The sequence below is a fragment of the Aythya fuligula genome, chromosome 1, assembly GCF_009819795.1.
Source record: "Aythya fuligula isolate bAytFul2 chromosome 1, bAytFul2.pri, whole genome shotgun sequence".
In the NCBI taxonomy this organism is placed as follows: Eukaryota; Metazoa; Chordata; class Aves; order Anseriformes; family Anatidae; genus Aythya; species Aythya fuligula.
Window position 1 is genome coordinate 114,892,038 of NC_045559.1, and position 21,994 is coordinate 114,914,031.

The following is a 21,994-nucleotide window of genomic DNA, read 5'->3' on the forward strand; positions in this document are numbered from 1 at the left end:
TAAATTACTGACGCCTTCAATCCAAAATGTTAGTTTCACAAATGGAAAGAGTACAGTAAGGAGGAGAAAACTTATCATGGGGACTCGGAGTTACCTTTGGCACTTCGTTTTCTCTCTTCTGTGTAAGTTAAAATCTTACTACTTACTCTTGTGATATATTTCGAGGTCCTGGAGATAGATTTGAAACAATAATCTTGAGAGTGGTGGGGTGGTGGTGGTTAAAAATCAACATAAAATAAATGCACATAATATTTACAGTTACAATTTATTTTTAAATTTCTATTGAATATGTATATTTCAGTAGGTATTTTAGTGGGGGCATAAAGCTGCAAGTAAATAAAATAGTGAGAGCAAAGTATGTGGAAGACTCATCTAAAAAGATGAAACACAGCATTTGACCACATTTCCTGATGTTTTTTGTTCTTAAATTTCTTAGTTATGAGACCAATGAACACTGTTTTGCTGATCTTTCTTCCCTGAAAGACTCTTTGGGAAAAAAAATGATAAGAAAATGTGGACAGGGTTATATTAATTGTGCTGTTCACTCACTGTAATGGAAGATCTGTTTGAAATACCTAGAAACTAAGAGTCCTCCCTTATTTTACTCTTTCTGTCTAGCTCCATGTCATTCAATACAGATGAGTGTAAGTTTCTTTAGTGATTATCAGTAGTTGCTATTAAGAATCCAAGGGATACATACAGAGAGTTGTACGACTTAAGCTGTATTGGGATGCAGAAAATTTATTGGTCTGTAGGAGGAATTTTGCAAAATATGTCTAAATTACACACTGTTAAAGATATACTAAATGATACAATAAATGCCAGTTTGGTTATACAGACATATTAGCCAAAAGAAGTTAACTAGTATAGTTCTTTGATTTAGCTACTTTAGCGCACATGGTGCATGTATCCTTTACGATACACACAGCTGAAAATAAAGAAATAGCATATTAACTAGGTGTTGCTAAGGACTGATATTACATTGAGAAAAACAAAACAAAACACACAACTGTATCCATGTTTTAGAAGGGGGAAAAGTAAAAGACACCACTCAAAATCAAGATAGAATAAATAGGGCAAGTAAATGAAATAAGTCTGAACTAGTCTGTATATAATCACAACAGAAAAATGATTTGATTTTCCCTTTAAAGAAATATGAGGCGGGTAATAAATGTTACAGTCTTCATGCAAACAACAGTAGTTACTATTGATTAATAATCAGAGGTACAGGTAAACAAAACAGCAACAAAAAAAGAATTTTCTCCAAAGACAATTAATGATTTCAGTAATATAAAAAAATAGATTCAGGATAAACGCTCTACCATACCTGAGACGAACAGTATAGTGAAGACATTAATGCCTTACAAAGAAAAAAAAAAAAGACTAAAGAAGACAAAATTATACTAAAACTTGCCATATTTGAAAAACATATTTTCCTAATTATTTCTCTAAAATAAAAAAAAAAGATTTAGATTTTCTACAAGAAAAAATATATTCTCAAAAACAAAAAACAGCGCATACAGAAAGCTGGTTAAAATCTATTAAATGATGTAGAATAAAAAATAAACATTTGGAAATCAATAAAATAAAAAAACTATAAATATATATAAAAAAAGAGAAGGATAATAAAAATAGAAGGATGATTAGAGAAAATAAATGAAAATATCAGAGAAAAGAAAATGGAGAAAGTTAGTCCAAACTTAAAATAAAATAAAAGACTATGAAGTTCATCACAGTATAAGAAAGACAAAATTAAGTGTAAAAACATGACTGCAAAGCAAAACCTTAGAGTAACTAAAACAGCCATTTAACATGGAACATGCATTATATGTACATCAATACCAAAATGAAAGGAGGAAATTGGTGAAAGGCATTATGTCCAATGGGCAAGAAATCATTTAAAATTCTCTCCCCCACATATCTTTCTCAACTCCTTCCATAGACATGATGGCAACTCGAGAAGTCAAGGTGTACACGACGACGATTAAAACCTCTACGATGGGGAGCTCACTCAGGGTGTCTGGCAGTAGTGAGGCCACCAGTGTCGCCCACACATCCATGAGTGGCGACTCCAGTACAACCAGCATGGGCACAGCGAGTGGCAATACCAGTTCTGTGTCCCTGACAGCCAGATCGACAGCAGGCAGTGACTCTCCTTCCCTTGCTGGCTCCTCAGCTGTGCCATCCAGCATCGGGCCAAGCAGAAGCAGCAGTAGTGCTGAGCCGAGCTTGGCAGCCACGTCTCAGCCATCCACGATTCTCACGTCTCCCGTACCCTGGTCCACCTCTGGAGCTGCGAGCGTTGGACGGGGAACTGTGACGGTGCTCACCACGACCGCCGTCAACCAGGAGGAGGCCACAGCAGGGCTGGGGTCCATGTCATCTTCCACAGCCAGCCCGTTACCTTCTACGTCTCCGGCCTCTGCTGCTAGCCCTGCCACCACTCATACTGGCTTAGGCAAAAGTCCCAGTAAGCCCCAGGTGAGCGGCACTACGTCTGACGCACATGACGAGACTTCCATTTCCCTGCCTTCCACAACTTTGTCAGCTGCTTCCATGGATACCATTGGAACTGGGGAAGTGAGGACGCAGACTGTGCCCACTACGCCATCTAGTATGGGGAGTTCACTTGGGGTGTCTGGCAGTAGTGAGGCCACCAATGTCGCCTACACATCTGTGAGTCACGACTCCAGTATGACCAGCGTGGGCACAGTGAGTGGCAGTGCCAGCTCTGTGTCCGTGACAGCCAGATCAACAGCAATTAGTGACTCCCCTTCCTTTGCTGGCTCCTCAGCTGCGCCGTCCAGCAGCGGGCCAAGCAGCAGCAGGAGCAGTAGCACGGAGCCGAGCATGGTAGCCACATCGCAGCTTTCCACAGTCCTCACGTCCCCTGCTTCCTGGTCCACTGCTGGAGATACGAGCATTGGACAGGGAACTGTGACAGCGCTCACCACAACCGGCCTTAACCAGGAGCAGGCCACAGCAGGGGCGGGGTCCACATCATCTTCCACTGCCAGCCCGTTGCCTTCTACATCTCTGGCATCTGCTGCTAGCCCTACCAGCTCTCGTACTGGCCTAGGGGCAAGTCCAAGTTCGGCCCAGGTGAGCGGCACTACCTCTGATGCACGTGACGTGACTTCCATTTCCCTGCCTTCCACGACTTTGTCAGCTGCTTCCATGGTTACCATGGGAGCCGGAGAAGTGAGGACGCAGACGGCGCCCACTACGCCATCGAGTACGGGGAGCTCACTTGGGGTGTCTGATGGTAGCAAGGCACCCAACGTCGCCTACACAACCTTGAGTTGGGACACAAATGCAACCAGCATAGGCACAGCGAGTGGCATTGCCAGTTCCTTGTCACCAATGTCTAGCTCGGCAACAGGCAGTGACTCTCCTTCCCTTGCTGGCTCCTCAGCTGCACCGTCCAGCAGCGGGCCAAGCAGCAGCAGGAGCAGTAGCACAGAGCCGAGCTTGGTAGCCACATCCCAGCCTTCCGCAGTCCTCACGTCCTCTGCTCCCTGGTCCACTGCTGGCACTATGAGCGTTGAGCATGGTGCTGTGACAGTGCTCACCACGACCGCCCTCAACCAGGAGCAGGCCACAACAGGTGTGGGGTCCACGTCATCTTCCACAGCTAGCCCATTACTTTCTACGTCTCTGGCCTCTGCTGCTAGCCCTGCCACCACTGGTACTGGCTTAGGCGAAAGTTCCACCATGGCCCATGTGAGTGGAACTACATCTGACGCACGTGACGAGACTTCCATTTCCCTCCCTTTGACAGCTTTGTCGGCTGTTTCTGTGGGCACCATGGCAGCTGGAGAAGTGAAGACAGAGAGGTCGCCCACTACGCCAACTAGTATGGGGAGTTCACTTGGGGTGTCTGGCAGTAGTGAGGCCACCACCATCACCTACACATCTGTGAGTCATGACTCCAGTACGACCAGTGTAGGCACAATGAGTGGCAGTGCCAGCTCTGTGTCCGTGACAGCCAGATCAACAGCAATTAGTGATTCTCCTTCCCTTGCTGGCTCCTCAGCTGCGCCGTCCAGCAGCGGGCCAAGCAGCAGCAGGAGCAGTAGCACGGAGCCGAGCATGGTAGCCACATCGCAGCTTTCCACAGTCCTCACGTCCCCTGCTTCCTGGTCCACTGCTGGAGATACGAGCATTGGACAGGGAACTGTGACAGCGCTCACCACAACCGGCCTTAACCAGGAGCAGGCCACAGCAGGGGTGGGGTCCACATCATCTTCCACTGCCAGCCCGTTGCCTTCTACATCTCTGGCATCTGCTGCTAGCCCTACCAGCTCTCGTACTGGCCTAGGGGCAAGTCCAAGTTCGGCCCAGGTGAGCGGCACTACCTCTGATGCACGTGACGTGACTTCCATTTCCCTGCCTTCCACGACTTTGTCAGCTGCTTCCATGGTTACCATGGGAGCCGGAGAAGTGAGGACGCAGACGGCGCCCACTGCGCCGTCTAGTATGGGGAGCTCACTCGGGGTGTCTGGCAGGAGCGAGGCCACCAGCGTCGCCTACACATCCATGAGTGGCGACTCCAGTACAACCAGCATGGGCACAGCGAGTGGCAATACCAGTTCTGTGTCCCTGACAGCCAGATCGACAGCAGGCAGTGACTCTCCTTCCCTTGCTGGCTCCTCAGCTGTGCCATCCAGCATCGGGCCAAGCAGAAGCAGCAGTAGTGCTGAGCCGAGCTTGGCAGCCACGTCTCAGCCATCCACGATTCTCACGTCTCCCGTACCCTGGTCCACCTCTGGAGCTGCGAGCGTTGGACGGGGAACTGTGACGGTGCTCACCACGACTGCCGTCAACCAGGAGGAGGCCACAGCAGGGCTGGGGTCCATGTCATCTTCCACAGCCAGCCCGTTACCTTCTACGTCTCCGGCCTCTGCTGCTAGCCCTGCCACCACTCATACTGGCTTAGGCAAAAGTCCCAGTAAGCCCCAGGTGAGCGGCACTACGTCTGACGCACATGACGAGACTTCCATTTCCCTGCCTTCCACAACTTTGTCAGCTGCTTCCATGGATACCATTGGAACTGGGGAAGTGAGGACGCAGACTGTGCCCACTACGCCATCTAGTATGGGGAGTTCACTTGGGGTGTCTGGCAGTAGTGAGGCCACCAATGTCGCCTACACATCTGTGAGTCACGACTCCAGTATGACCAGCGTGGGCACAGTGAGTGGCAGTGCCAGCTCTGTGTCCGTGACAGCCAGATCAACAGCAATTAGTGACTCCCCTTCCTTTGCTGGCTCCTCAGCTGCGCCGTCCAACAGCGGGCCAAGCAGCAGCAGGAGCAGTAGCACGGAGCCGAGCATGGTAGCCACATCGCAGCTTTCCACAGTCCTCACGTCCCCTGCTTCCTGGTCCACTGCTGGAGATACGAGCATTGGACAGGGAACTGTGACAGCGCTCACCACAACCGGCCTTAACCAGGAGCAGGCCACAGCAGGGGTGGGGTCCACATCATCTTCCACTGCCAGCCCGTTGCCTTCTACATCTCTGGCATCTGCTGCTAGCCCTACCAGCTCTCGTACTGGCCTAGGGGCAAGTCCAAGTTCGGCCCAGGTGAGCGGCACTACCTCTGATGCACGTGACGTGACTTCCATTTCCCTGCCTTCCACGACTTTGTCAGCTGCTTCCATGGTTACCATGGGAGCCGGAGAAGTGAGGACGCAGACGGCGCCCACTACGCCATCGAGTACAGGGAGCTCACTTGGGGTGTCTGATGGTAGCAAGGCACCCAACGTCGCCTACACAACCTTTAGTTGGGACACAAATGCAACCAGCATAGGCACAGCGAGTGGCATTGCCAGTTCCTTGTCACCAATGTCTAGCTCGGCAACAGGCAGTGACTCTCCTTCCCTTGCTGGCTCCTCAGCTGCACCGTCCAGCAGCGGGCCAAGCAGCAGCAGGAGCAGTAGCACAGAGCCGAGCTTGGTAGCCACATCCCAGCCTTCCGCAGTCCTCACGTCCTCTGCTCCCTGGTCCACTGCTGGCACTATGAGCGTTGAGCATGGTGCTGTGACAGTGCTCACCACGACCGCCCTCAACCAGGAGCAGGCCACAACAGGTGTGGGGTCCACGTCATCTTCCACAGCTAGCCCATTACTTTCTACGTCTCTGGCCTCTGCTGCTAGCCCTGCCACCACTGGTACTGGCTTAGGCGAAAGTTCCACCATGGCCCATGTGAGTGGAACTACATCTGACGCACGTGACGAGACTTCCATTTCCCTCCCTTTGACAGCTTTGTCGGCTGTTTCTGTGGGCACCATGGCAGCTGGAGAAGTGAAGACAGAGAGGTCGCCCACTACGCCAGCTAGTATGGGGAGTTCACTTGGGGTGTCTGGCAGTAGTGAGGCCACCACCATCACCTACACATCTGTGAGTCATGACTCCAGTACGACCAGTGTAGGCACAATGAGTGGCAGTGCCAGCTCTGTGTCCGTGACAGCCAGATCAACAGCAATTAGTGATTCTCCTTCCCTTGCTGGCTCCTCAGCTGCGCCGTCCAGCAGCGGGCCAAGCAGCAGCAGGAGCAGTAGCACGGAGCCGAGCATGGTAGCCACATCGCAGCTTTCCACAGTCCTCACGTCCCCTGCTTCCTGGTCCACTGCTGGAGATACGAGCATTGGACAGGGAACTGTGACAGCGCTCACCACAACCGGCCTTAACCAGGAGCAGGCCACAGCAGGGGTGGGGTCCACATCATCTTCCACTGCCAGCCCGTTGCCTTCTACATCTCTGGCATCTGCTGCTAGCCCTACCAGCTCTCGTACTGGCCTAGGGGCAAGTCCAAGTTCGGCCCAGGTGAGCGGCACTACCTCTGATGCACGTGACGTGACTTCCATTTCCCTGCCTTCCACGACTTTGTCAGCTGCTTCCATGGTTACCATGGGAGCCGGAGAAGTGAGGACGCAGACGGCGCCCACTGCGCCATCTAGTATGGGGAGCTCACTCGGGGTGTCTGGCAGGAGCGAGGCCACCAGCGTCGCCTACACATCCATGAGTGGCGACTCCAGTACAACCAGCATGGGCACAGCGAGTGGCAATACCAGTTCTGTGTCCCTGACAGCCAGATCGACAGCAGGCAGTGACTCTCCTTCCCTTGCTGGCTCCTCAGCTGTGCCATCCAGCATCGGGCCAAGCAGAAGCAGCAGTAGTGCTGAGCCGAGCTTGGCAGCCACGTCTCAGCCATCCACGATTCTCACGTCTCCCGTACCCTGGTCCACCTCTGGAGCTGCGAGCGTTGGACGGGGAACTGTGACGGTGCTCACCACGACCGCCGTCAACCAGGAGGAGGCCACAGCAGGGCTGGGGTCCATGTCATCTTCCACAGCCAGCCCGTTACCTTCTACGTCTCCGGCCTCTGCTGCTAGCCCTGCCACCACTCATACTGGCTTAGGCAAAAGTCCCAGTAAGCCCCAGGTGAGCGGCACTACGTCTGACGCACATGACGAGACTTCCATTTCCCTGCCTTCCACAACTTTGTCAGCTGCTTCCATGGATACCATTGGAACTGGGGAAGTGAGGACGCAGACTGTGCCCACTACGCCATCTAGTATGGGGAGTTCACTTGGGGTGTCTGGCAGTAGTGAGGCCACCAATGTCGCCTACACATCTGTGAGTCACGACTCCAGTATGACCAGCGTGGGCACAGTGAGTGGCAGTGCCAGCTCTGTGTCCGTGACAGCCAGATCAACAGCAATTAGTGACTCCCCTTCCTTTGCTGGCTCCTCAGCTGCGCCGTCCAACAGCGGGCCAAGCAGCAGCAGGAGCAGTAGCACGGAGCCGGGCATGGTAGCCACATCGCAGCTTTCCATAGTCCTCACGTCCCCTGCTTCCTGGTCCACTGCTGGAGATACGAGCATTGGACAGGGAACTGTGACAGCGCTCACCACAACCGGCCTTAACCAGGAGCAGGCCACAGCAGGGGTGGGGTCCACATCATCTTCCACTGCCAGCCCGTTGCCTTCTACATCTCTGGCATCTGCTGCTAGCCCTACCAGCTCTCGTACTGGCCTAGGGGCAAGTCCAAGTTCGGCCCAGGTGAGCGGCACTACCTCTGATGCACGTGACGTGACTTCCATTTCCCTGCCTTCCACGACTTTGTCAGCTGCTTCCATGGTTACCATGGGAGCCGGAGAAGTGAGGACGCAGACGGCGCCCACTACGCCATCGAGTACGGGGAGCTCACTTGGGGTGTCTGATGGTAGCAAGGCACCCAACGTCGCCTACACAACCTTGAGTCGGGACACAAATGCAACCAGCATAGGCACAGCGAGTGGCATTGCCAGTTCCTTGTCACCAATGTCTAGCTCGGCAACAGGCAGTGACTCTCCTTCCCTTGCTGGCTCCTCAGCTGCACCGTCCAGCAGCGGGCCAAGCAGCAGCAGGAGCAGTAGCACAGAGCCGAGCTTGGTAGCCACATCCCAGCCTTCCGCAGTCCTCACGTCCTCTGCTCCCTGGTCCACTGCTGGCACTATGAGCGTTGAGCATGGTGCTGTGACAGTGCTCACCACGACCGCCCTCAACCAGGAGCAGGCCACAACAGGTGTGGGGTCCACGTCATCTTCCACAGCTAGCCCATTACTTTCTACGTCTCTGGCCTCTGCTGCTAGCCCTGCCACCACTGGTACTGGCTTAGGCGAAAGTTCCACCATGGCCCATGTGAGTGGAACTACATCTGACGCACGTGACGAGACTTCCATTTCCCTCCCTTTGACAGCTTTGTCGGCTGTTTCTGTGGGCACCATGGCAGCTGGAGAAGTGAAGACAGAGAGGTCGCCCACTACGCCAACTAGTATGGGGAGTTCACTTGGGGTGTCTGGCAGTAGTGAGGCCACCACCATCACCTACACATCTGTGAGTCATGACTCCAGTACGACCAGTGTAGGCACAATGAGTGGCAGTGCCAGCTCTGTGTCCGTGACAGCCAGATCAACAGCAATTAGTGATTCTCCTTCCCTTGCTGGCTCCTCAGCTGCGCCGTCCAGCAGCGGGCCAAGCAGCAGCAGGAGCAGTAGCACGGAGCCGAGCATGGTAGCCACATCGCAGCTTTCCACAGTCCTCACGTCCCCTGCTTCCTGGACCACTGCTGGAGATACGAGCATTGGACAGGGAACTGTGACAGCGCTCACCACAACCGGCCTTAACCAGGAGCAGGCCACAGCAGGGGTGGGGTCCACATCATCTTCCACTGCCAGCCCGTTGCCTTCTACATCTCTGGCATCTGCTGCTAGCCCTACCAGCTCTCGTACTGGCCTAGGGGCAAGTCCAAGTTCGGCCCAGGTGAGCGGCACTACCTCTGATGCACGTGACGTGACTTCCATTTCCCTGCCTTCCACGACTTTGTCAGCTGCTTCCATGGTTACCATGGGAGCCGGAGAAGTGAGGACGCAGACGGCGCCCACTGCGCCGTCTAGTATGGGGAGCTCACTCGGGGTGTCTGGCAGGAGCGAGGCCACCAGCGTCGCCTACACATCCATGAGTGGCGACTCCAGTACAACCAGCATGGGCACAGCGAGTGGCAATACCAGTTCTGTGTCCCTGACAGCCAGATCGACAGCAGGCAGTGACTCTCCTTCCCTTGCTGGCTCCTCAGCTGTGCCATCCAGCATCGGGCCAAGCAGAAGCAGCAGTAGTGCTGAGCCGAGCTTGGCAGCCACGTCTCAGCCATCCACGATTCTCACGTCTCCCGTACCCTGGTCCACCTCTGGAGCTGCGAGCGTTGGACGGGGAACTGTGACGGTGCTCACCACGACCGCCGTCAACCAGGAGGAGGCCACAGCAGGGCTGGGGTCCATGTCATCTTCCACAGCCAGCCCGTTACCTTCTACGTCTCCGGCCTCTGCTGCTAGCCCTGCCACCACTCATACTGGCTTAGGCAAAAGTCCCAGTAAGCCCCAGGTGAGCGGCACTACGTCTGACGCACATGACGAGACTTCCATTTCCCTGCCTTCCACAACTTTGTCAGCTGCTTCCATGGATACCATTGGAACTGGGGAAGTGAGGACGCAGACTGTGCCCACTACGCCATCTAGTATGGGGAGTTCACTTGGGGTGTCTGGCAGTAGTGAGGCCACCAATGTCGCCTACACATCTGTGAGTCACGACTCCAGTATGACCAGCGTGGGCACAGTGAGTGGCAGTGCCAGCTCTGTGTCCGTGACAGCCAGATCAACAGCAATTAGTGACTCCCCTTCCTTTGCTGGCTCCTCAGCTGCGCCGTCCAACAGCGGGCCAAGCAGCAGCAGGAGCAGTAGCACGGAGCCGGGCATGGTAGCCACATCGCAGCTTTCCATAGTCCTCACGTCCCCTGCTTCCTGGTCCACTGCTGGAGATACGAGCATTGGACAGGGAACTGTGACAGCGCTCACCACAACCGGCCTTAACCAGGAGCAGGCCACAGCAGGGGTGGGGTCCACATCATCTTCCACTGCCAGCCCGTTGCCTTCTACATCTCTGGCATCTGCTGCTAGCCCTACCAGCTCTCGTACTGGCCTAGGGGCAAGTCCAAGTTCGGCCCAGGTGAGCGGCACTACCTCTGATGCACGTGACGTGACTTCCATTTCCCTGCCTTCCACGACTTTGTCAGCTGCTTCCATGGTTACCATGGGAGCCGGAGAAGTGAGGACGCAGACGGCGCCCACTACGCCATCGAGTACGGGGAGCTCACTTGGGGTGTCTGATGGTAGCAAGGCACCCAACGTCGCCTACACAACCTTGAGTCGGGACACAAATGCAACCAGCATAGGCACAGCGAGTGGCATTGCCAGTTCCTTGTCACCAATGTCTAGCTCGGCAACAGGCAGTGACTCTCCTTCCCTTGCTGGCTCCTCAGCTGCACCGTCCAGCAGCGGGCCAAGCAGCAGCAGGAGCAGTAGCACAGAGCCGAGCTTGGTAGCCACATCCCAGCCTTCCGCAGTCCTCACGTCCTCTGCTCCCTGGTCCACTGCTGGCACTATGAGCGTTGAGCATGGTGCTGTGACAGTGCTCACCACGACCGCCCTCAACCAGGAGCAGGCCACAACAGGTGTGGGGTCCACGTCATCTTCCACAGCTAGCCCATTACTTTCTACGTCTCTGGCCTCTGCTGCTAGCCCTGCCACCACTGGTACTGGCTTAGGCGAAAGTTCCACCATGGCCCATGTGAGTGGAACTACATCTGACGCACGTGACGAGACTTCCATTTCCCTCCCTTTGACAGCTTTGTCGGCTGTTTCTGTGGGCACCATGGCAGCTGGAGAAGTGAAGACAGAGAGGTCGCCCACTACGCCAACTAGTATGGGGAGTTCACTTGGGGTGTCTGGCAGTAGTGAGGCCACCACCATCACCTACACATCTGTGAGTCATGACTCCAGTACGACCAGTGTAGGCACAATGAGTGGCAGTGCCAGCTCTGTGTCCGTGACAGCCAGATCAACAGCAATTAGTGATTCTCCTTCCCTTGCTGGCTCCTCAGCTGCGCCGTCCAGCAGCGGGCCAAGCAGCAGCAGGAGCAGTAGCACGGAGCCGAGCATGGTAGCCACATCGCAGCTTTCCACAGTCCTCACGTCCCCTGCTTCCTGGACCACTGCTGGAGATACGAGCATTGGACAGGGAACTGTGACAGCGCTCACCACAACCGGCCTTAACCAGGAGCAGGCCACAGCAGGGGTGGGGTCCACATCATCTTCCACTGCCAGCCCGTTGCCTTCTACATCTCTGGCATCTGCTGCTAGCCCTACCAGCTCTCGTACTGGCCTAGGGGCAAGTCCAAGTTCGGCCCAGGTGAGCGGCACTACCTCTGATGCACGTGACGTGACTTCCATTTCCCTGCCTTCCACGACTTTGTCAGCTGCTTCCATGGTTACCATGGGAGCCGGAGAAGTGAGGACGCAGACGGCGCCCACTGCGCCGTCTAGTATGGGGAGCTCACTCGGGGTGTCTGGCAGGAGCGAGGCCACCAGCGTCGCCTACACATCCATGAGTGGCGACTCCAGTACAACCAGCATGGGCACAGCGAGTGGCAATACCAGTTCTGTGTCCCTGACAGCCAGATCGACAGCAGGCAGTGACTCTCCTTCCCTTGCTGGCTCCTCAGCTGTGCCATCCAGCATCGGGCCAAGCAGAAGCAGCAGTAGTGCTGAGCCGAGCTTGGCAGCCACGTCTCAGCCATCCACGATTCTCACGTCTCCCGTACCCTGGTCCACCTCTGGAGCTGCGAGCGTTGGACGGGGAACTGTGACGGTGCTCACCACGACCGCCGTCAACCAGGAGGAGGCCACAGCAGGGCTGGGGTCCATGTCATCTTCCACAGCCAGCCCGTTACCTTCTACGTCTCCGGCCTCTGCTGCTAGCCCTGCCACCACTCATACTGGCTTAGGCAAAAGTCCCAGTAAGCCCCAGGTGAGCGGCACTACGTCTGACGCACATGACGAGACTTCCATTTCCCTGCCTTCCACAACTTTGTCAGCTGCTTCCATGGATACCATTGGAACTGGGGAAGTGAGGACGCAGACTGTGCCCACTACGCCATCTAGTATGGGGAGTTCACTTGGGGTGTCTGGCAGTAGTGAGGCCACCAATGTCGCCTACACATCTGTGAGTCACGACTCCAGTATGACCAGCGTGGGCACAGTGAGTGGCAGTGCCAGCTCTGTGTCCGTGACAGCCAGATCAACAGCAATTAGTGACTCCCCTTCCTTTGCTGGCTCCTCAGCTGCGCCGTCCAACAGCGGGCCAAGCAGCAGCAGGAGCAGTAGCACGGAGCCGGGCATGGTAGCCACATCGCAGCTTTCCATAGTCCTCACGTCCCCTGCTTCCTGGTCCACTGCTGGAGATACGAGCATTGGACAGGGAACTGTGACAGCGCTCACCACAACCGGCCTTAACCAGGAGCAGGCCACAGCAGGGGTGGGGTCCACATCATCTTCCACTGCCAGCCCGTTGCCTTCTACATCTCTGGCATCTGCTGCTAGCCCTACCAGCTCTCGTACTGGCCTAGGGGCAAGTCCAAGTTCGGCCCAGGTGAGCGGCACTACCTCTGATGCACGTGACGTGACTTCCATTTCCCTGCCTTCCACGACTTTGTCAGCTGCTTCCATGGTTACCATGGGAGCCGGAGAAGTGAGGACGCAGACGGCGCCCACTACGCCATCGAGTACGGGGAGCTCACTTGGGGTGTCTGATGGTAGCAAGGCACCCAACGTCGCCTACACAACCTTGAGTCGGGACACAAATGCAACCAGCATAGGCACAGCGAGTGGCATTGCCAGTTCCTTGTCACCAATGTCTAGCTCGGCAACAGGCAGTGACTCTCCTTCCCTTGCTGGCTCCTCAGCTGCACCGTCCAGCAGCGGGCCAAGCAGCAGCAGGAGCAGTAGCACAGAGCCGAGCTTGGTAGCCACATCCCAGCCTTCCGCAGTCCTCACGTCCTCTGCTCCCTGGTCCACTGCTGGCACTATGAGCGTTGAGCATGGTGCTGTGACAGTGCTCACCACGACCGCCCTCAACCAGGAGCAGGCCACAACAGGTGTGGGGTCCACGTCATCTTCCACAGCTAGCCCATTACTTTCTACGTCTCTGGCCTCTGCTGCTAGCCCTGCCACCACTGGTACTGGCTTAGGCGAAAGTTCCACCATGGCCCATGTGAGTGGAACTACATCTGACGCACGTGACGAGACTTCCATTTCCCTCCCTTTGACAGCTTTGTCGGCTGTTTCTGTGGGCACCATGGCAGCTGGAGAAGTGAAGACAGAGAGGTCGCCCACTACGCCAACTAGTATGGGGAGTTCACTTGGGGTGTCTGGCAGTAGTGAGGCCACCACCATCACCTACACATCTGTGAGTCATGACTCCAGTACGACCAGTGTAGGCACAATGAGTGGCAGTGCCAGCTCTGTGTCCGTGACAGCCAGATCAACAGCAATTAGTGATTCTCCTTCCCTTGCTGGCTCCTCAGCTGCGCCGTCCAGCAGCGGGCCAAGCAGCAGCAGGAGCAGTAGCACGGAGCCGAGCATGGTAGCCACATCGCAGCTTTCCACAGTCCTCACGTCCCCTGCTTCCTGGACCACTGCTGGAGATACGAGCATTGGACAGGGAACTGTGACAGCGCTCACCACAACCGGCCTTAACCAGGAGCAGGCCACAGCAGGGGTGGGGTCCACATCATCTTCCACTGCCAGCCCGTTGCCTTCTACATCTCTGGCATCTGCTGCTAGCCCTACCAGCTCTCGTACTGGCCTAGGGGCAAGTCCAAGTTCGGCCCAGGTGAGCGGCACTACCTCTGATGCACGTGACGTGACTTCCATTTCCCTGCCTTCCACGACTTTGTCAGCTGCTTCCATGGTTACCATGGGAGCCGGAGAAGTGAGGACGCAGACGGCGCCCACTGCGCCGTCTAGTATGGGGAGCTCACTCGGGGTGTCTGGCAGGAGCGAGGCCACCAGCGTCGCCTACACATCCATGAGTGGCGACTCCAGTACAACCAGCATGGGCACAGCGAGTGGCAATACCAGTTCTGTGTCCCTGACAGCCAGATCGACAGCAGGCAGTGACTCTCCTTCCCTTGCTGGCTCCTCAGCTGTGCCATCCAGCATCGGGCCAAGCAGAAGCAGCAGTAGTGCTGAGCCGAGCTTGGCAGCCACGTCTCAGCCATCCACGATTCTCACGTCTCCCGTACCCTGGTCCACCTCTGGAGCTGCGAGCGTTGGACGGGGAACTGTGACGGTGCTCACCACGACCGCCGTCAACCAGGAGGAGGCCACAGCAGGGCTGGGGTCCATGTCATCTTCCACAGCCAGCCCGTTACCTTCTACGTCTCCGGCCTCTGCTGCTAGCCCTGCCACCACTCATACTGGCTTAGGCAAAAGTCCCAGTAAGCCCCAGGTGAGCGGCACTACGTCTGACGCACATGACGAGACTTCCATTTCCCTGCCTTCCACAACTTTGTCAGCTGCTTCCATGGATACCATTGGAACTGGGGAAGTGAGGACGCAGACTGTGCCCACTACGCCATCTAGTATGGGGAGTTCACTTGGGGTGTCTGGCAGTAGTGAGGCCACCAATGTCGCCTACACATCTGTGAGTCACGACTCCAGTATGACCAGCGTGGGCACAGTGAGTGGCAGTGCCAGCTCTGTGTCCGTGACAGCCAGATCAACAGCAATTAGTGACTCCCCTTCCTTTGCTGGCTCCTCAGCTGCGCCGTCCAACAGCGGGCCAAGCAGCAGCAGGAGCAGTAGCACGGAGCCGGGCATGGTAGCCACATCGCAGCTTTCCATAGTCCTCACGTCCCCTGCTTCCTGGTCCACTGCTGGAGATACGAGCATTGGACAGGGAACTGTGACAGCGCTCACCACAACCGGCCTTAACCAGGAGCAGGCCACAGCAGGGGTGGGGTCCACATCATCTTCCACTGCCAGCCCGTTGCCTTCTACATCTCTGGCATCTGCTGCTAGCCCTACCAGCTCTCGTACTGGCCTAGGGGCAAGTCCAAGTTCGGCCCAGGTGAGCGGCACTACCTCTGATGCACGTGACGTGACTTCCATTTCCCTGCCTTCCACGACTTTGTCAGCTGCTTCCATGGTTACCATGGGAGCCGGAGAAGTGAGGACGCAGACGGCGCCCACTACGCCATCGAGTACGGGGAGCTCACTTGGGGTGTCTGATGGTAGCAAGGCACCCAACGTCGCCTACACAACCTTGAGTCGGGACACAAATGCAACCAGCATAGGCACAGCGAGTGGCATTGCCAGTTCCTTGTCACCAATGTCTAGCTCGGCAACAGGCAGTGACTCTCCTTCCCTTGCTGGCTCCTCAGCTGCACCGTCCAGCAGCGGGCCAAGCAGCAGCAGGAGCAGTAGCACAGAGCCGAGCTTGGTAACCACATCCCAGCCTTCCGCAGTCCTCACGTCCTCTGCTCCCTGGTCCACTGCTGGCACTATGAGCGTTGAGCATGGTGCTGTGACAGTGCTCACCACGACCGCCCTCAACCAGGAGCAGGCCACAACAGGTGTGGGGTCCACGTCATCTTCCACAGCTAGCCCATTACTTTCTACGTCTCTGGCCTCTGCTGCTAGCCCTGCCACCACTGGTACTGGCTTAGGCGAAAGTTCCACCATGGCCCATGTGAGTGGAACTACATCTGACGCACGTGACGAGACTTCCATTTCCCTCCCTTTGACAGCTTTGTCGGCTGTTTCTGTGGGCACCATGGCAGCTGGAGAAGTGAAGACAGAGAGGTCGCCCACTACGCCAACTAGTATGGGGAGTTCACTTGGGGTGTCTGGCAGTAGTGAGGCCACCACCATCACCTACACATCTGTGAGTCATGACTCCAGTACGACCAGTGTAGGCACAATGAGTGGCAGTGCCAGCTCTGTGTCCGTGACAGCCAGATCAACAGCAATTAGTGATTCTCCTTCCCTTGCTGGCTCCTCAGCTGCGCCGTCCAGCAGCGGGCCAAGCAGCAGCAGGAGCAGTAGCACGGAGCCGAGCATGGTAGCCACATCGCAGCTTTCCACAGTCCTCACGTCCCCTGCTTCCTGGTCCACTGCTGGAGATACGAGCATTGGACAGGGAACTGTGACAGCGCTCACCACAACCGGCCTTAACCAGGAGCAGGCCACAGCAGGGGTGGGGTCCACATCATCTTCCACTGCCAGCCCGTTGCCTTCTACATCTCTGGCATCTGCTGCTAGCCCTACCAGCTCTCGTACTGGCCTAGGGGCAAGTCCAAGTTCGGCCCAGGTGAGCGGCACTACCTCTGATGCACGTGACGTGACTTCCATTTCCCTGCCTTCCACGACTTTGTCAGCTGCTTCCATGGTTACCATGGGAGCCGGAGAAGTGAGGACGCAGACGGCGCCCACTACGCCATCTAGTATGGGGAGCTCACTCGGGGTGTCTGGCAGGAGCGAGGCCACCAGCGTCGCCTACACATCCATGAGTGGCGACTCCAGTACAACCAGCATGGGCACAGCGAGTGGCAATACCAGTTCTGTGTCCCTGACAGCCAGATCGACAGCAGGCAGTGACTCTCCTTCCCTTGCTGGCTCCTCAGCTGTGCCATCCAGCATCGGGCCAAGCAGAAGCAGCAGTAGTGCTGAGCCGAGCTTGGCAGCCACGTCTCAGCCATCCACGATTCTCACGTCTCCCGTACCCTGGTCCACCTCTGGAGCTGCTAGCGTTGGACGGGGAACTGTGACGGTGCTCACCACGACCGCCGTCAACCAGGAGGAGGCCACAGCAGGGCTGGGGTCCATGTCATCTTCCACAGCCAGCCCGTTACCTTCTACGTCTCCGGCCTCTGCTGCTAGCCCTGCCACCACTCATACTGGCTTAGGCAAAAGTCCCAGTAAGCCCCAGGTGAGCGGCACTACGTCTGACGCACATGACGAGACTTCCATTTCCCTGCCTTCCACAACTTTGTCAGCTGCTTCCATGGATACCATTGGAACTGGGGAAGTGAGGACGCAGACTGTGCCCACTACGCCATCTAGTATGGGGAGTTCACTTGGGGTGTCTGGCAGTAGTGAGGCCACCAATGTCGCCTACACATCTGTGAGTCACGACTCCAGTATGACCAGCGTGGGCACAGTGAGTGGCAGTGCCAGCTCTGTGTCCGTGACAGCCAGATCAACAGCAATTAGTGACTCCCCTTCCTTTGCTGGCTCCTCAGCTGCGCCGTCCAACAGCGGGCCAAGCAGCAGCAGGAGCAGTAGCACGGAGCCGAGCATGGTAGCCACATCGCAGCTTTCCACAGTCCTCACGTCCCCTGCTTCCTGGACCACTGCTGGAGATACGAGCATTGGACAGGGAACTGTGACAGCGCTCACCACAACCGGCCTTAACCAGGAGCAGGCCACAGCAGGGGTGGGGTCCACATCATCTTCCACTGCCAGCCCGTTGCCTTCTACATCTCTGGCATCTGCTGCTAGCCCTACCAGCTCTCGTACTGGCCTAGGGGCAAGTCCAAGTTCGGCCCAGGTGAGCGGCACTACCTCTGATGCACGTGACGTGACTTCCATTTCCCTGCCTTCCACGACTTTGTCAGCTGCTTCTATGGTCACAGTTGGAGGTGGAGAATTAAGCATGCGCACTACTATCTACTTGGCTAAATTAAGTCCACCTGCATCAGTTCATCCATCTTTGTCTGGATCTTGTGGTAAGTGTTTCTTATTTTAACTGTTATTTTTTGCATCTTTTGCTAATATGTCTGAATTTGGGTATGTTTTTGCTTATTTTAATTTTTTTTTTTTAAATTGTATGTTTTTTCATTTTTTTTTTATTTCATTTTTTTTCCTGTATTGTGAAATATATTGTAATATATAATTCCAACTTGTTTATTCTCCAATCTTCATTGTATTTCTTTTTTAGTACTGCTTTCTCTTTTTCTTATTTATTCAATTTTTCATATATTCCTTAATTTTATTGCATGTTTATATTTTGTGTTATATAGTACTCAGTGTATCCTTTCACTTTACTTCAGTTCTCTTTTTATTGTTTTGTACTCTATCTGTAATCCCATTCTTGCTGAAATTTGTCAAAAATATTTTTGTCCTTTCACAGCTCTTTTCTCTTGCAGTTTTTCCCCATGCAAATATTTTTCTATTTTTTTTTTATTATTATTTTTCAAACGTTTACTGTTCTGCTTCACTGAATATGCCATAATTAATCTCTTTTTTATTCTAATGGTTGGTATGGTAATCATGGAATGAAAAGTGGAGAATACTGACTTTTTCTCCTTCAGAAATTAAATATATATTGTATTTTGTGTGTTATTTGGTTTTATTTTTTTTTGTAAAATTATAATCTTCTTGTTTGAAAACAAAGCTATTGGGTTAATCCTACCCTAACTTTTTTTCATAATGCTGTCATGATATTCATGATGGCATATGCATGTGTATGATGAATATGATGAAGAACTTGGTTTTTCATACCTTTATAAAAGCATTTTAGAGGTGTTTGTTTGTTTTCCTGTAGACTACAAGTTTTGCATTTATACAACATTCCTAGCAACACACATAATATAAGAACATGTCTTACAGGGATTTCCTTTTTCCTTTTTAGCTCCTGTCTCTCTCTCCATACGGCTGGAGAATCTAACAAGCACAACGATACAGTTCAGCTGGAAACCTCAAGGTGGCTCAAGAGACAGTCCTTATCGCGTGCGTCTGTGGGAGGGATCCAGAGAGATTGAGAACAGGAACATAAATGAAACCAGTATTGCATTTGGAAGCCTGCTTTCTGATCACGAATACAAAATATCTGTGGATGTTTTAACTTGCTCTATGAGTATCAATACCTCGATGACAGTTCGGACAGGTATTTTATCAGGATCTTTTCAATTTTTTTCATTAGACTGACAGTATACTGACATACACGTGGCCTGACAATGAAGCCCTTTTCCATTGTGCACCTTCTTGGACATGAATAAGCTATAAACTGAAACAAATAGGAAGAGGAAGGCCAAACTTTCAGACACTAAAAAACAATCTTCAGATTTTAAATGGAGCTAAGATCCAAAGCTTCCTTTATCTTTCTGCCATATTCAAAACATTGCTGAACTAGAAACACTGTTCAACAAGTCTGTCTCTCATAGCTCCCTACTCAACAAGCCTGCCCTGCTCTTATATCTTCACATGCAAGCTGTGTCCTCTTTTGAGTTCCTGGTTACGTGGTAGACAACAGGTTCAAACACACAGTTGTCCTGTAGCCATGTAGCCTAGGAAATCCTGGAGTCCTGCAGCTCCTACTTCTCACTTCTCAGCTTCTTCTTGTGAGCAGCAGCTCTATGGCAAATGCTTTCAGTAAGATCTGCCAGTGCAGTTAGGTTCCCAGCTGAAATACCTGGAGTCTCTACCTTGCTCTGCCTTCCCATGGGACAGCATGATTTGTGATTCCAGGATTAACTGTCTGGTACATGAATCAGCATCTTGGAAGGTGCAGAGTCAAAGGGGTGCAGGTCAAAGTGATGCCTCTTGCATTTTATTCAAAGCTGCCTTGCACACAGCCCAAGGGTATGGTGGATCATCCTTTCTCATAATGTCTTCTTGTCCTCTTCTCTCAGAGACGCATTGAATAAAAGGTGAGGAATACAGTGGTCAGTGAATGGCAAAAAGTGTTTAAGAGTTATGCTTTGGCCAGCTGGTGTGTAGGGAATTAACCTGTCCACATACACCTCAGGTTTGCACTTTTCCTTAGAGGTGTTTATCTGAGGACACATTTTTAAACAGTACCTATACTTTGGCTGGTTATTCTGTTTTTAATATCTTCACAGCTGCAAAAGTCTTAAATGGAACCACTAGGATTACTAATGAAGATTTCTTGCCTGAATATGAGAACAAATCAAGTAAAGCATTTAAGGACTTTGAAACTCGCTTCATTATGGAGGTATTTTCCTTAGGAATTTTAACTCCAAATTTATTTTCTGTTGGGCTCTTTCTCATGTCAACAATCACAAGGGTCCAGGTATGAATAATCTTAAGTATGGTTGTGAAAGAAGGTATGATGGTTAGAAACAAAGCAGTACTTATTGAGGTCTTACATCTCATTTATGTTGTTGTTGTCCTCTGAAGCCCTGATTTAAATGAAATTCTGTCTGGCAGTTACACGTACTCCTACCCTATCGGAGGTGCTTCTAAATGAATTATAGGCAGCATATTGCTGTAATAATTCTTAGTTTTAAAGGAGAAAAAAGATAATAACTTAAACTTTTTACCTTGCAGATAAAACGACATCTGCCAGAGGAGATGCTAAAACTAATAAAGGAAGGAAAAATGCGTATTGTAATTAATAGCATCAGGAATGGAAGTGTGGTTGTGTCCTTCAACATTGTGTTGAACGTAGGAGAAAACGTAACAGTGACAGAGATTTCAGATGCTTTTACGAAGTCCCTTAACATGAGTACAGTATTGAAAGCTGACCTTAAAAGGACTGCTATAGAAGGTATGAATGCATGCAAGACTATGAATTCAAATAGTGGTGTATCTTTAATTTATGATAACATCCAGTGAAATGGGATTTAGGTGGGATTAGGCAATTGCAAATAATGTTCTATTTATCTCTTTTTCATAGCTGATTTAAAATTTTTCTTTCTCTTCTATTTTATTTAACTGTACTGTAGCAAGGAATAGTTGTCAGCCAGGATTAAATGTCTGTTCGCAATATGCTACCTGCACTGCTGAAGGAGCAAGTTATTCCTGTCAATGCAACAAAGGATTCACAGATAACAGTCCACAAGTTCCAGGAAGAGTGTGTCAACAAGAGAAGAATCCACCTTCACGTAACTATTTTTATCATATATGAAAAATAATATTAAAAAAAAAAAAGCTTAAAAATTTGCATATAATGTCTTTTCCCTTCCTGACCCTCTCTCAGATAATAGTTTATTATGTTTCCTTATACTGGCCTTTGATGGATGGAATTTTATATGAGAATAGGTGCCATAACTAACTATTTAGACAAACAATGGAAGCACATTTTCTGGGCTTGTTTTTTGAAAGTTGTTTATGAAAATAAATCACATAAACATGGTGAAACTAAAAGAAATTCTAGTCATTGCCTCCAAATTGCTATTTTACAGAACAGATGACTACAGTCCCTCCAAAAAGTGCTACAGGTAGATTTACAGGATCCACAGCTAATTCCATTTTTGCTACCACATTTGCATCAGGAGCTTGCAGTAAGTAAATATTTAATATTGAATACCAGTATAAAAATGTTCTGAGATTAGTTATTAAAATCAGATATGATAATATTTTTCATCAGTCATATCAGCTGTGATGTAAATTTTCCAGATATTACTTCAGAAAGAGAAGCCTGAGATAACCGCTGAAAACATATAATTATACAAATATTAGCCGAGGAAGTTTCTACATCTTGGTAAAACCATCCCAGACCCAGTGAGGTTCCAAAAGGTCAAAAACGCCTACCCCTACCTCTAGTGCTTTATCACTGTGTTGTGTGATTTTTGTAATGTTATTATGAAGCA

General features: G+C 52.2%; 1 protein-coding gene across 1 annotated transcript; it reads left to right on the forward strand.

The window, feature by feature from the left end:
* Positions 1–1,944: 1,944 nt before the first annotated feature.
* Positions 1,945–21,017, forward strand: LOC116494612 (serine-rich adhesin for platelets-like). Its single transcript, XM_032196608.1, has 4 exons — positions 1,945–18,166; positions 19,072–19,326; positions 20,282–20,394; positions 20,730–21,017. Exons 1-4 carry the CDS (start codon positions 1,945–1,947, stop codon positions 21,015–21,017), a joined length of 16,878 nt encoding a protein of 5,625 aa, XP_032052499.1.
* Positions 21,018–21,994: the final 977 nt, after the last annotated feature.

Bases quoted from the DNA above. Each gene is read 5' to 3' on its own strand.
- LOC116494612 (XM_032196608.1), top strand. From the start codon at position 1,945: ATGATGGCAACTCGAGAAGTCAAGGTGTACACGACGACGATTAAAACC. The intron at 18,167-19,071 runs GTAAGTGTTTCT...TTTCCTTTTTAG, and splicing joins ATCTTTGTCTGGATCTTGTG to CTCCTGTCTCTCTCTCCATA. The intron at 20,395-20,729 runs GTATTTTCCTTA...TTTACCTTGCAG, and splicing joins AAACTCGCTTCATTATGGAG to ATAAAACGACATCTGCCAGA.